Source organism: Carya illinoinensis, chromosome 16, assembly GCF_018687715.1.
Source record: "Carya illinoinensis cultivar Pawnee chromosome 16, C.illinoinensisPawnee_v1, whole genome shotgun sequence".
Lineage (NCBI taxonomy): Eukaryota > Viridiplantae > Streptophyta > Magnoliopsida > Fagales > Juglandaceae > Carya > Carya illinoinensis.
In genome coordinates this window covers 3,335,120-3,349,442 of record NC_056767.1, presented here as the reverse complement: position 1 = coordinate 3,349,442, position 14,323 = coordinate 3,335,120, and the positions used below count along the sequence as shown (strand labels likewise).

General features: G+C 36.0%; 1 protein-coding gene across 2 annotated transcripts; it reads right to left on the bottom strand.

Annotated features, from left to right (window-relative positions):
* Positions 1 to 640: 640 nt before the first annotated feature.
* Positions 641 to 13,665, bottom strand: LOC122299250 (ubinuclein-1-like). Of its 2 annotated transcripts, none has more exons than XM_043109364.1 (13): positions 13,066 to 13,665; positions 11,906 to 11,986; positions 11,314 to 11,406; positions 11,104 to 11,180; positions 9,086 to 9,692; positions 5,305 to 5,398; positions 5,100 to 5,209; positions 4,874 to 4,957; positions 4,065 to 4,190; positions 2,856 to 2,990; positions 2,717 to 2,764; positions 2,318 to 2,419; positions 641 to 1,413 (listed from the first exon to the last, which is right to left on the bottom strand). In XM_043109364.1, exons 1-13 carry the CDS (start codon positions 13,300 to 13,302, stop codon positions 916 to 918), a joined length of 2,292 nt encoding a protein of 763 aa, XP_042965298.1. In that variant the 5' UTR covers positions 13,303 to 13,665; the 3' UTR covers positions 641 to 915. The 2 variants fall into 2 exon arrangements, with proteins under 2 accessions (XP_042965298.1, XP_042965297.1); XM_043109363.1 differs by having other exon boundaries at positions 4,874 to 4,960; positions 13,066 to 13,664.
* Positions 13,666 to 14,323: the final 658 nt, after the last annotated feature.

Sequence of the window (14,323 nt, the reverse complement as noted above, 5' to 3'; positions counted from 1 at the left end):
CAAAGTAATTTGTTGGCGGGGGAGCCCCTAACAGTTGAGTAGTTTTGACTGATAATATGGTTTGTCCTGTATTGATTAGTCACAGATGTAACTTCAGTTTCAGTGAATGAAATTAAAGTCTATTATCAAAAAAAAAAATTAGCGACGCTTGATACAATCGATAATTAGTCTGTGGTGCAATTAAAGTGTCGATAAAATGGGACCCATACGTGGCATTTTCTCATTGAATGGCTGCTATATGGAAAAGAATAGATTAACTTGAAGTTTTTCTCATTAGGGAAAGAACCTAATTAGAAAATGAAGTAACGATTCGGAAAGGCAGAAAAGTGATTTAGTTCAACTCTTCCTGGGATAGCTATCCTTATTGTGTCTAAAGAAGTTAAAAATCTTATTATCAAACGAGTGTGTAGAACACACCTAATAAAATATTTATATGAAATAAATTGATTTGAAATATAAATTTAAAATTAGAATATTACAAATCAAATTTGATCATTTAAGTTATCTGAATAATGTACTCAATACACTAACTTTTTGATAAGTAACTCAATACACTAATTTAATAATAGAATAACTTCAACACATCTCGTAATATAGCTATACTTTAATAATAAAAATAAAAATAATAATAATAATAGCCTGAGCACAAGAAAATCATAGCTCGCTGCTATCTCTATTGAAGATAAATCTTTAATCCACAAGGCGCCATTAAAGAACATATAATTACAAAAATGGTAAAAATCAGTTGGTCAGAATGAATGACGCCCATCATTTAAAAAAAAAAAAATGAGAGAAGAGAAAAGAAAAGAAGAGAAGAAGAAGAAGGAAAAAAAAAAAAGAAAAGGAAAAAACTCGTGTGCAAAAAACTATTTTTAGGGTGTAAACTTCCTAAATTGAGCTAATTAAGATATCATGTCAGCTTGACTGTTCCACGTTTGGAGGAGCAGAAGATGCCTGAAGATTTGATTTTTGGGGAAGACCTGCTGTAGCAGCAGCAGCAGCCGCCTGCTTGAGGGACTTGTGTCTCTCCTCTCCCTGTTGTGAAGGTAATTTCTCTGGACGCAAAAGGCTTTCGTTTAAGTCCAGTTCTGGTTTCCGCTTTACCTTCTTCTTCACCATTCCTCCATCTGATGATACCCTTGTATCATCCACCGGATTGCTTGAGGTTCCCTTTAGTTTCTCTTGTTTCATTCTGTCCAACGTAATTGGACCATTCGATGAGGGACTGTGCATCCTGCCTGCTGCCGTTGAACCAGTAACCGGCCTGTTTGCTGAAGTTAAACCATAACTGCCAGTTTCGGTAGATGTGCGCTCGCGCGTAGGCTGTGGCTGAGCAATTGGATTACCTTCGACTCGAACAGTCTCCTCCATTCTACGTGCCAGCATTTTCTTCCTTCTGATTTTCTCCTGATCCTAGACAAATGATAACAACATAACCAACAAGAATTAAGAAATAAAAAGTCAACTTGAAACAAACCTTTAGGGTAACAAGCACGATATTCCATCATCAGCTTATGATACATGTTTTCTAATAGAAGCGGGGAACAAAGATGATTACCATTTATTTAATTGCATAACCTTCCAGTATTCATAATAACCTGTTTTTTCTTAATATATAACTTACAAGTAATTATAAATTCATACCAAATGACTCAGATGAGGTCAAAACAAACTATTACTAACTTCAAAACATTGAGCTCCTACCCACTATAGGGAGGCCAAAGTGTAAGAAATCTCAAATCAAAGGAATACGATATCTTGACCGTGAGGGAAAAAACCGTGTGATCTTCATACCCACACAGACACAACCAAGAAATTGTGTGCACTGAGGGATCAAAATCAAGCCAACATGTGTACCACAAATTAGAGGATATGTTTTTTAATTGCTTGGCATTCAGCCAGTTACTTACATAAGACATTCAGCCAGAACATGAAAGATCTCAATTTAATATACTCCCTGTGTGTGTGTGTGTGTGTGTGTGTGTGTGTGTGTGTGTGTGTGTGTGTGTGACGTTGAATCCCCACCAAGTCAAAGCCCTTCACACCGAACCCTGGGGAGCAAACTCCAGACGCATGATTCCACTGATCAGAACCGTGCATCAAGGGATCCTAGAGAACACCTAGTGTTGAATCAAACCATCCCGAGAAACTCCTAGTGTAGAATGAAACGCAGACTGTCCAAGTCTGCAGCTTATCACAAACCCATCCTTTGACCACTAATGCACCCTAATGGATCATACGAGATAGTATATATAGGTGGTAAAAGTAAGAAGCATGAATAGCCTTACAATCCAAGATGAAAATGCAAAAGCCATACCTTATGTCTACCGTACAGTGCTCTCCGCCTATCTTTAGCCCTACAAATCGCTCTTTTGATCCCATGATTGTCCATGAAACCAACTGGCCACAATTCTGCAAGCTGAACCAAAGATGGGAATTCTTACCTCAGAAAAGCTTGGAAAATACTGAGGAATGTTAACAACAATAATGATAAATCATTAAGAGGTCAACTTAAAAATAAAATTAAAAATTAAAAAATTAAAAAAGAAAAAAGAAAAGAAGCGCCATAACATGAAAGAGTCAAAAGTGTTTAAAAAATTTTAGGTGATAGGAAGATAGAAAAAGCAAAAAGAAAAAGAAAAAAAAAAGGCTCAGCCATATAAGCATTGGAAATGTTGAGAGTGCAACTAAATAAAAATGGTAAAAATTAAATTACCTCCGCATATAACTTTCTAATTTGTGGACCCGCATCTTCATCCAGCCCCTAGATCAATTTAATGGTAAAAAAATAAGAAAAGTTTCCTCCGCAAATGAACAATTTTTCAGGAAAGGGCAGAGAAAACATGGATCTTTACATCAACAAAAAGGTCATAGAGATCACAAATCCTGTCCTCTAATGCATCATCCATGCTAAATTTCTTTTTAACTCCTTTTTCTTCAGAACAAAATTCTTGAAAATCATCTGACGCTCCAGCTTGCTGCCCAAAGGCCTGAAAAACATATAATGCATTTCACATTAATTTGCCAAACTTGATTAGAAATTTTTCAGAGTGAGATACAGTACAAGCTTCACAATGAAACAATCTATTTAGCATTGATCTTTTCTTTTTCTTTTTCTTTTTTTATAAGTAAATTTAGCATTGTTCTTAAAATAACAACTCCTTTCTCTGCAAAAACAAAATAATATTATTCTAATTTCACTAGTGATATTATAAAAGAAAAGTATTTTAAGATGGCTTGGTTCAAAGAAAGAAAGACTAAGGTTAGGTTTGGATAGTGAGTTGAGATGAAATGAGCTGAGATGAAAGTTGAAATTGAATCAAATATTGTTAGAATATTATTTTTTAATATTATAATTGTTTTGGGATTTGAAAAAGTTGAATTATGTATTGCATTTTGTGTGAAAATTTGTGAAAGTTGTAATGATGAGATGAGATGGATTGAGAGCCCCTCTCAATCCAAACCGAGCTAAATGACTGCAGTAGCAAGGGTAAAAAATGCTCTGCACTCTTCTAGGATAAAAGAAAGGCTAGAAAATACAAAAGTTCCAACCATGAAAGACACAATGGCCTCTAACCCAGCATAAGAGAAGATCCAACATGAAGTTGAAAGAGAAAAAATTGAAAAAGGAAAAATTCCTTTTGAAATACCATATTACCTTCTTTTTTCAATTTGCACCCCAAACTATCAAAAATCATCCATTTGCACTCAAACTACCACTTTCTGGCAATTTGCACACATGATCTATCAATCTAGATTGTGCCACATGCCCTATTTATCAATCTTAATGGTTAAATCTAAATAGATGGCGTAAGTCGCCTAAAAAAAGTGGTATTTTAGGGTGTGACAATTTTGTTAACTTGAGGTGCAAATTGAAAAACAAAATGATGGTATTTTCGTTTCACGGTGCATAATGTACTTTCACCCAAAAAAATACCATAGCCTTAGAACATACCATATGGAGAAAGACATATCACACCCAAAAAAGGCCATAGCATTAGAACACACCATTTGGAGAAAGACTTATCATGTGAGAGAGAGAGAACATTACAGAAAAAGCATACCTTGGACTCCAAAGAGGGCTCCCGCATTTTAATCATATCAACTACATCCTTTTTTATCTGTTGAAACCTATCATCTTTCTCCTGTTTGGCTGACAGACCCATACTAATCATGACCTTCAAGTTTCTCTGTAGAAAAAAAAAATATGGGATAAGTAATCCATTTTTAGTTGTTTCATATGAACTAAAAACTCAAGTAGTAAAGACAACGTGAGATAATAAATAAATAAATAAAAACAAAACACATACAAACACACGTAGACTAATATGCTACGGCTTTATTTATCAGAGAGAAAACAACAAAGAAAATTCCTTATCTACCAAGTTGACAAAATTCAATAATTAAAGAAAGAAGTCTATCACATTCTTATCATGTCTTAACTTTAAAAGCTATAAACTACATTGCTTTCGAACAGGTCAAAAGATTTGGTCACTGAACCAAGTGCTACGCAAAACCTACAGATAATTAAAGAAAAATAAAATTGATGACTTTTATCCAAACAAAATTAGGCAACAACTTCAAAATCTCAAGAAATGAGGTCAGACAGTGGTGGCAACATTATATTAAACATCTTACAATCATTGTTCTGGTTTAGATTTTACAATAGTTTACAGATTCAACACCAGAAGTTGATGAGAGTATAAGAGGCCTCAACTATATATCAACAGCAAGTTTGTAGCTACTTCCAAAGGCATAATCATAACTTCATCCACCAGTGGCCCAACTACACCACGTAGCCTTTGTATTATAATTGGAAAATGGAGCAATAGGTGCCCAAGAGTCGTATCATTTTTATAACAGATGGTGATACCTTCAATGTTCTGAGCTGGATTAGATGTCCAAGAATACTCATAAGGCGGTTAAGTAACTCCTTCGATATTCTCCCCTGGCTTGCCTGCTGCAAAGGGGAAAAGAAAGGAAAGGAAGAATCTTATTGAACTTAGTCAAAGGCTTTCAAGTAAATTCTTAGCACATATAAATTTATATATTGCGGTCATGATGAAAATTTAAAAGGGAATTTTGCTCTTCTCTAATACCGCTAGTCTTGCAACTTTTGCAAGCTTCAGCTTTATTTCTCTGGGTAATCTCCTTTTAACTGCCTGGGATGAAGTATCTGCCTCTTGATTCTCAACTGCAGGTGGCCTCGCTACAAATATATTACACAAACAGCAATTTATTATATGCAAGTTCCACGAAGCACCTTGTGTAAGAGAGAGTTTTCATGAAAATTTCTAAACTTACATTCAGCAACCATCTTCTCTAACTCCCTAATAGCCTTTTCAAGGGAGCTTTTTGGCCTAACACTTGAACCATCCCTTCTGATCTGTGTAGCTTTCTGCATAAAGTTATGACATTAATCTAAACTAACACAGAAATGATATACAAGGAAAAGGAATTACCATAATTTCTGTTGAATACAATGAACCAATTGGTGAGAACGGGCCACCATACGCAAAACTTGGTCGTAGCGTCAGTTTACTTAAAACTACTGATAAAAAAAAAAAAAAAAAAAAAAAAAAAGTTTACCTAAAACTCAAGTAAATAAAAAGTCGACATGCATGTCTTCATGGTTCTTTATAATCCAAAGTAGAAGGATAACATTTGCAGCCTCATATGCTCTTTCAATTGTAGGGAACAAAACCTAAACTTCTACAAAAATTACATCCTTTTGTTTGTTGGTACGTAAGAAGTAAATTCTATTGATATGAATGATATAGGCATAGCCCATGTACACAAAAAGTATACAAAATAACCCCTAAATACATTCTAGATTAGGGACAAAAAGTCATAAACTTTGTTTCCATCAAGTACAATGCACTCCCTATCTTCAAAGCTCCGCTCATTTCTTTCCGCCCACATACACCACATGATACACAATAGAATCATCTTCCACACTACCGCCACTTGAAGGCAGCCTTGAATTTCCTTCCAACAGGCCAATAAATCCACTACCCTCAATGTCATCACCCAAGCGACATCAACTCTTCTAAAGATCTCATTCCACAACCCCCTTGTCACCTCACTGTGCAATAATAAGTGGTCCACGGATTCTCCATGCTTTTTACACAAATAGCACCAATCCATCACAATGAGTCCCTTCTTCCTCAAGTTGTCCGTGGTCAAAATCTTCCCAAGGGCAGCAGCCCATACGAAGAAAGCTACCTTAGTGGGCACACGAGACCTCCAAATCTTCTTCCAAGAGAAATGAAACATGGCCTTGTGTTGTCAAGATCTTGTAGTACACCCTGACTATACATTTTTTGCTACCATTGGCCCTCCACTATATCCTATCCTCCTATGCCATAGTGTTTCCCATGGAGTATAACCTAAAAATTTCTGAAACAATGTGCAATTCCCAACCATGAATATCCCTATTGAAAAGGACATTCAACCGGTAAGAACCATGAAAAAATACCCACATATCTGCCACAAAAGCCTCACAGATAGCTACAATACAATGAAGTGCTGGAAATGCCCTGTGCAATTTCCACACCAAATATCATGCCAAAACCTAACTCTAGAACCCTCTCCAATCACAAGCCGGATTTCATTCTCGAAACTCTGCCATCCCCTTTGAATAAATTTCCAAAAGGCCACACCATTAACCACCCTCCGCCCCCCGAGCGGGGGAAGCACACCCATGTCTAGAGTCAATAATCTCCTTCCATAGCGAATCCCTCTCTAAATGGTACCTCCATAACCATTTCCCCAACAAAACTTTATTAAAGGTCCTCAAATTGCAAACTCCCAAGCCACCATACAAAATTGGGGAACAAACTTTGCTCCAATTAACAAGGTGAAATTTCGCTCTCCCCCCCCCCCCCCCCCCCCAAAAAAAAAAAACAAAAACAAAACAAAACAAAAAAACTTGAAATAATTTTTCAATCCAAGTCGTCACCCCTGCAGGCAACGGAAATAGAGATAGAACATGGGTGGGGAGGTTAGTTAAAGTGCTCTTAATTAAAGTGAATCACCCCCCTTTCGATAAATACAACCATTTCCAACCAGCAAGCCTTTTCTCTACCTTCTCCACAACCCCGTCCCAAATAGCTCGAGCCTTAAAAGTCGCCCCCAAAGGGAATCCCAAATATTTCATAAGCAATGAAGACACTTTACAGTCCTGCCAAGCTATTGATATTGGGTAGCACACCCACCCCAACCATCTCAGATTTACCAATGTTCCACCTTAAGCCTTGACACTACTTCAAAAAATAACAACAGTGCTCACAAAGTTTGAATCCGGCCATGATCCGCTTCGCAGAAGAGGAGAGTATCATTTGCAAATAAGAGATGCGAGAGAATGATAGAGCCATTAGTGCCATTACCCACCGAGAAATCAGACAGAACCCCTCCTCCAACAGTAGCCTTCACCATACAACTAAGTGCCTCCATAACAATAACAAAAAGAAAAGAAGACAATGAATCCCCTTGTCTCAAACCACGTGAACTGTTAAAAAATCCAGCAAGAGTGCCATTAACTAGCATCGAAAAGCGTGCAATAGAGACACAATGTCGAATCCAAGAAATCTAACTATCACCAAAGCCACACCTCCTGAGCAAGTATAGAAGAAAATCACAATTCACATGGTCATATGCCTTTTCAATGTCAAACTTGCAAAGAATACCTAGAACTCCTTCCCGCAACCTATGATCCAAGCACTCATTGGCTATAAGAACCGAATCAAGAATTTGTCTCCCCCGAATAAATGCATTTTGAGGCTTAGAGATAATTTGTTCCAAAACCGGGCTAAGCCTATTAGCAAGGACCTTTGAAATGATCTTGTATACTCCACTCACAAGGCTTATGTGGCGGAAATCCTCGATTTCCATAGCCCCGTGTTTCTTCAGTATAATAAGAGCGATGAAAGTCACATTGAGGCTTTTCTTGAACTTCTTGAAAGCATGGAGTTCCATGAAAACTTGCATAACATCACATTTCACAATATCCCAACAAGCTTGAAAGAATCCCATCGAAAAGCCATCCGGACCCGACGTTTTATCCTTAGCCAAGCCACAAATGACCTTATAAATATTATCTTCAACAAAAGGTCATTCCAACCAACTCATGATCCAAGCACACACGGGGCAACTGCTGCTGAGATAAACCAGCAACCGAAAAGTTCCCCACACATTCCTCAACCGCTTCCACCACTCTTTTATCCCACATTAAAAAAAACCACGGGACGCACCCAAAGAGACCAAGTAGGACCAACCCACAAAATTACATCTTTATACGTTCTATATGCTAATTTTCTTCAGACCTAAATAGCTCTCTGTAAAAACCTAGTAAAAATTAATATTTTGATAAACAAACCCAAATCATGGATCAATAGGGGATTGAACCCGTCACTTCACTCTCCATCCCTCCCTTACGGAGGGAAGAGATGCTATTTAATCCGAAGCCTATTTTCCTAGCACAAAAGTAAAAGTAGCAGCTTTCTTGAACCTGAAGCTTCACTCTAGTCATCATTCTTACAATGCGGCCTAATCAACAAAGAAAAAAGAAATGAGAAAAGTTTCATAAAAATAATCATTATTGTCTTCTGATAATAAGACCTACTACTTCTGTGAACCTGTTTCTCATAATAATTGAGATCCAACTAAAATAATAAATAAAAAAACTTTCAGACCTAATTGAGCTGACTTAGAGCAGCATTATTATCACAAAAAATAGATAGATATATGAAAGATAAAAAAAATATTTCTTTCCATTGCATCAATTAAGCAAAGATATGTAAATCTACATGACCAAACCGTCAAAACACTAGAACAACTCTCTATATTCCCTTTTCTCATTTGCCCCATTAGTCAGTTATCATTTCCTCTACTACGGATCTTGAAATGGACTTTCATCAAATGGAGTCATGCACACACCCACACCCACAGTGTATAAAAATGTTTTCTCATCCAAGTGCATAGATTATCAGGAACTGAATGTTTAAGTCATAGTACATTTATGGCAATCAATACATCAATGAAGGAAGGTGTAATTTTTATTTAATTAAATAAAATAATAACTTACTGTTGTTTGCATGGCATACTTCTCCATGGTAGTCCTGTCAGACAGCTCAGTGACACCATTCTTTTCTTTTGGCCTAATTGACAATTCCAATGGATCAACATTGTTCAAAGGTCTTCCAGATAGAGATTTAGATTGTACATGAGCACTTTTGTCCAGGTATTTCTGCTGGGATGCATCAAAGAATCCACTTGAATCTTTCAATTTGTCACCAAGGCTCTTAGACTGAATGACTCCAGTCTTCTGCTTATCAATATCCCTTACTTCTGCTAAAGATACAGAAGCATCACCATTAGAAACTTTTAGAGATGCAGCAGGATCGAATATCATTTTAGTATCAGCAGGTTTCTTTTTGGAAGAAATTCCAGGAGCAACCAATGAATTCTGGATTTTAAATTCTTGAAGATTTTCACTTGTTACAGCCAAATTTTGTGAGGGGCTAGAAGAGTCCTTCTTCATAAGCATTGTTGTTATCTTTGCAGCAGCCATCCTGTCCTTCTTTACATGTTTTGATGATGCATGAAATTCATCATTTCCACCATGACCCTTTTCCAAATCTTTTCTGCGCCTTTTCTTTGGTTGCTGGTTGGGTAAGGCATTAGGTTCATTTCTTGTAAAAGGAAAAGAAAAAACGTTCAGTAAAGGAGAAAATATTCCAAACTAACTAGATCTTCACTTTCTTTTATACAACTTCTTCAGAAATCGATGAAATTGTCAACTAGAATCTTGGTAAAGAATTTAGTAGAAAAGAAAAAATAATAATAACATTTGTAACATGACTAGCAAATAACTCCAGCATGTAGATAAAATAATGATGAATAATAAGAGGACCAAAAATTAATTATAAAAGAACCATAAAAAGATGAATTACGGTGATTTATGAGATGACAAAATGGGATTTTCCGCAAGTTGAAATACTGGTTTTTTATGAGTGTTGAAATACTAATTTCTGACAGGGAGTTCTGCATTCTCTCATTTGATACGTTTGGACAATGAAGGGAAACAGTTGAAATACTACTTTCAAGTACAGAGCTGTGCAGGGTGCCCAAGGATTGAATCATCCTTTTAGAATTTTCAAATTCTCTATGGTTAAGGTTTTGATTTATCTCTACTTCAAGCATATTGCTTGTCTAAACATAGGATGAAGCCCATCTTAGTGATTTTCTTTTTCTTTCAATGTGCCTGTCTTCGAAATCTATCACAACCTATATAACATTAGTAACACACACAGCTAGGATCTTGGGCAGAATAAAACTAAAATTCAGTGGTCTATCTGCTATGTCTCACCCCACCACTCTATCCCTTTGTACCTGAGATCTAAACTAAACACACATTTGGTATTGGATAAGAACCTCAAATGGAATAGTCATTTCACACATTTGGTTACATTGCTATTCCTAGGAATCGTTATTCCTCAATATGAAAGGAATAGCTATTCATTCTAAAAAAAGAAAAATGGCTATGCTTTTCTTGTTGGTAGCACACCTCCTGTTTTTTAAAAATAAATAAGATATTGAAAACAGAAGGGAATAATTTTTTCAAAAAACTAGTACTAAAAAAATAAAGAGTAGCGGGGATCAAAGAGGTCTTGTTAGCACTGCCACCTTAAAGGGGATTGGCACGTTGGTGGCCCTGCCCCTGCACAAACTAGCCCCAATCAAGGTCATGCAGGGTATAATTGCATGTAGATTAAACATAAAAAATAAAGATAAAAATCAATCAATCCACTCTGCTCTTAGTATGATACTCTGTGCAATACTACCATGTCACTACTAAAAACCCATTAAAAAAGGCAGTCAAAATACTAGGTTTTGTCAATGAAATAGTATTGCTAACTTGCAAACAAAAAAAAACAAAAAAATTGCTCTAAAAGATTAAAAGAGTAGAAAGGATATGCTGTTTGGGCAATGTGCCCTCTTTGACTGGACTAAGCTAAAAGAAGGGGGACAAAGTAGAATATAGCTAGGAAGCGTGACTGTGATGACAGTAACAGAATCAACAAAAGGTTAAAAGAAACTCACATGCGCTCCAGCTTCCCCCTATTAACAAAAAATCCATCATGTTTTATGGCTGACTTATCAACTTCAAAATATTCATCCTACAGAAAATGCAGTGAGAGGATATTACAGAAGCAGTATACTCTTTAAGACACTGATATAAGAAGAAGGATGCTACCACTTCGGTCTGAAAGCTCTATGAAGATTAGCATGGATATGCAGAATAGCACTTACCAGCTCAGCATCATCTATAAAAGAGTCTTCCGTATCATACTGATCATCATCAGGAAGCTCACGTAAATCTTCTTCATCGCTACTATCCTTACCCTGAGAATTATTTTTTGTTCATGTTAGCATATTAAAGTGAAAATATTCCTTCTAAAATTATCTTGCATGTCAAATAATCAAATAAAAGCTAAGGCCATCTTTGGATAGAAGAGTTTTTTTGAGATGTATTGTTTATTGGGTTTTGGAATAAGGAGAGAGAGGATTTTGAATAAATATTTTTTAAAATAAGTTTCATATTAGAGTTTGTGGAAGAGGATAGGCAAGTTGAAAAGATGTTTGGATAAAAAATTTTAAGAGTATTTTTTGTTTTGGTACTTGTAAAAGTTGTTTTATTTTTGTGTTTGTGTAATGATTGGATGAAAGGTCGAAATAGTGAAAATAAAAAATAAGATTGTGCAAAATCCCATTTAACCAAACATGGCCTAAATATCTGAAAACCAATTGTTCGTCTTATATATCTCACAACCAATGGTTCTGCAACAAGTCTTAGATACAAGAATCAAAAAGGGTAAAATAAATTCAAGGTAAATGTAGATACCATGTAGAGGCGTTCGATCTTCTCAATGACAGCACTGAATCGATTGGGGCCATCTTTATCTTCATTTTCAGTTGGTTCTCCCTAAAGGTGAAGCATAACTAAGAATCTATATTGCATAATGAAACCACAATTTCATGTAAAAAGAATGAAACATGGGCACTGATAGGAAAAGCAGATGACTGAACAAAGATGTTCATCATAACCAAATATGTTGTTTAAGCTGATGTAAATGGAGATAAGCTCACAATTTTAACACTTACAACTTACAAGGTCAATCATGCAACTGTATAGATTTGCATAAAGATAAGCATGCATGTCTTCACGCTGCCATATGCACATATAGCCACCTAAAGCTGCCATATGAGCATATAGCCCATCCAAAGAAAAAGAATCGATACGTGGTGTATAAAAAATTGTGGAAAAAATATCTATAAGTTTAAGTAGAATCTAAAAACTAATATGAATAAAGGATGAAAACACCACAGCCAGAGACAATAAAAAATCAACTGAATAAAAATTTGGGAATATCTGGTCCCATAAATTCAGTAAATTTGGTTTTGAAGAACTATTCACCAATTCCTCAATCCCGTTGGACATAATCATCCTAAACCAATCACCGTTTCAGCCCTAAAGCTCCATCGATTCAATTAACAGCAAAAATGCCTATAGTTCCTGAACAGCTTGCTTCCTGAAGAGGTATGTAACTGACACTGATTGCTTGCAGAATGATCGTTAAACAAACCCAATAAGTTGGGATTGAGGCTTCGTTCAGTGAAGGTGAGTTGAGTTTAGACTCGCTATTGAGGAAATGAAACTTCCTTCTCTAACTAGCCATTTCTCTCTCTCCCACTCATTCTATCCACAAGCATCAACAGCCCAAGTTCAAAATTCGAAGCAATACATGAGAAGAATTATCCCCCATACTCTATCAACAGTACCACAATTAGCGCTAAATATAGTATTTTTCCAGAAGAAAACGAACGGTTTAAACAGTACGCCTTACAGCTAAATTACACTGTATCTCCACAATAACCCACACATGCATACCAAAACCCAATAATGTACACAATCACAGAGATAGCATATACGTATCGACATGTGGTTGTGTAGGTACGTATGTATTACGTCTGTGTGCATATATTAGGATGAGAGGGACTCACCGGAGCGATTAGAGACTCGAGGGTGGGGTGGGCGTTGGCGGGCGGTTCCGGGACGGAAGAGGCGGTGGATCCATTGACCTTGTTAGCGTCTTTCAGGAGCTTCTTCCACGAGACTATGGTGGTCTCTCCGGGTCGGAGCTCCACCGTGAACACCTGCCGGTCGCCCGCTTTGACGAAGGACGACGAAGCCCTCAACGATTCCCCCCCACCAACATCAACAGCCTTCTCTTCCTCCATAAAGACTAAACAAATGGCGGCGGACCCAGAATTTTACCGCGTCTGGATCGGTAAAATTGGGATGAGACAGGACATAAGGGGCAACGTGCTGAGCCCTAGAAAGACCGAAGGGAAGGGAATTGGTTTCTTGTGTGTGTGTGTGAGAGAGAGAGAGAGAGATTGCGCGGGATACAAAAAATGACTTACTCGATGAATTTTAATTTGACTGGCAAAGAAGAATAATTGAAAGGATTTTTAACTGCAACATTTTCTTGCCGTTTTCTCGAGAAAGTGGGAGGGAGGGAAGACGATGGGACGGGTGGGGCGGATCCAACTCCAGACCCGATTAGATTTTGCTTTATGCCAATAGATAGGTTTCCGTCCCAAATATTCTGGATTGGTATTAAACATTTGAAATTAAAAACCAACTTAGATATTCGCAATTCAGTCCATTGTTAAACTAAGTCGTTTGTTTAGGAATGAGATGAGATAAATTGAGATAAATTGAATAAAATATTATTAAAATATTATTTTAAATATTATTTTTATATGAAGATTTAAAAAAGTTATATTGAAATTTGAAAAATTTAAATTATTTATTTTATTTTACATGAAAATTTAAAAAAGTTATAATAATTAAGATGAGATGAAAATTTTGTGAAAATGAACAATTATGACTCGTTTGGATATTTAAAATATTTTAATTGCTTAATAATAATAAGATACTTTATATTAAGATATTTTAGAAGTCGTTTGGATTGAAAAACACTTTCAATCTATCTCATCTTAACATTACAATTTTTTCAAATTTTAACATAAAATATCATAAATAGTTCAATTTTTTTAATTCTTCATTCAATTTTTTCAAACCTCAAAACAATAAAAATATTTTAACAATATTGTATTCAACTTTTAACTTTCATCTAAAATTATCTCATCTTATCTCACTACTCAAAAAACTAATATATTTTGCAAAAAACGTGTGGATTTCATTGTAAAATATATTTAGATGTATAAATAAAATAGATGATTTTAACTTTTT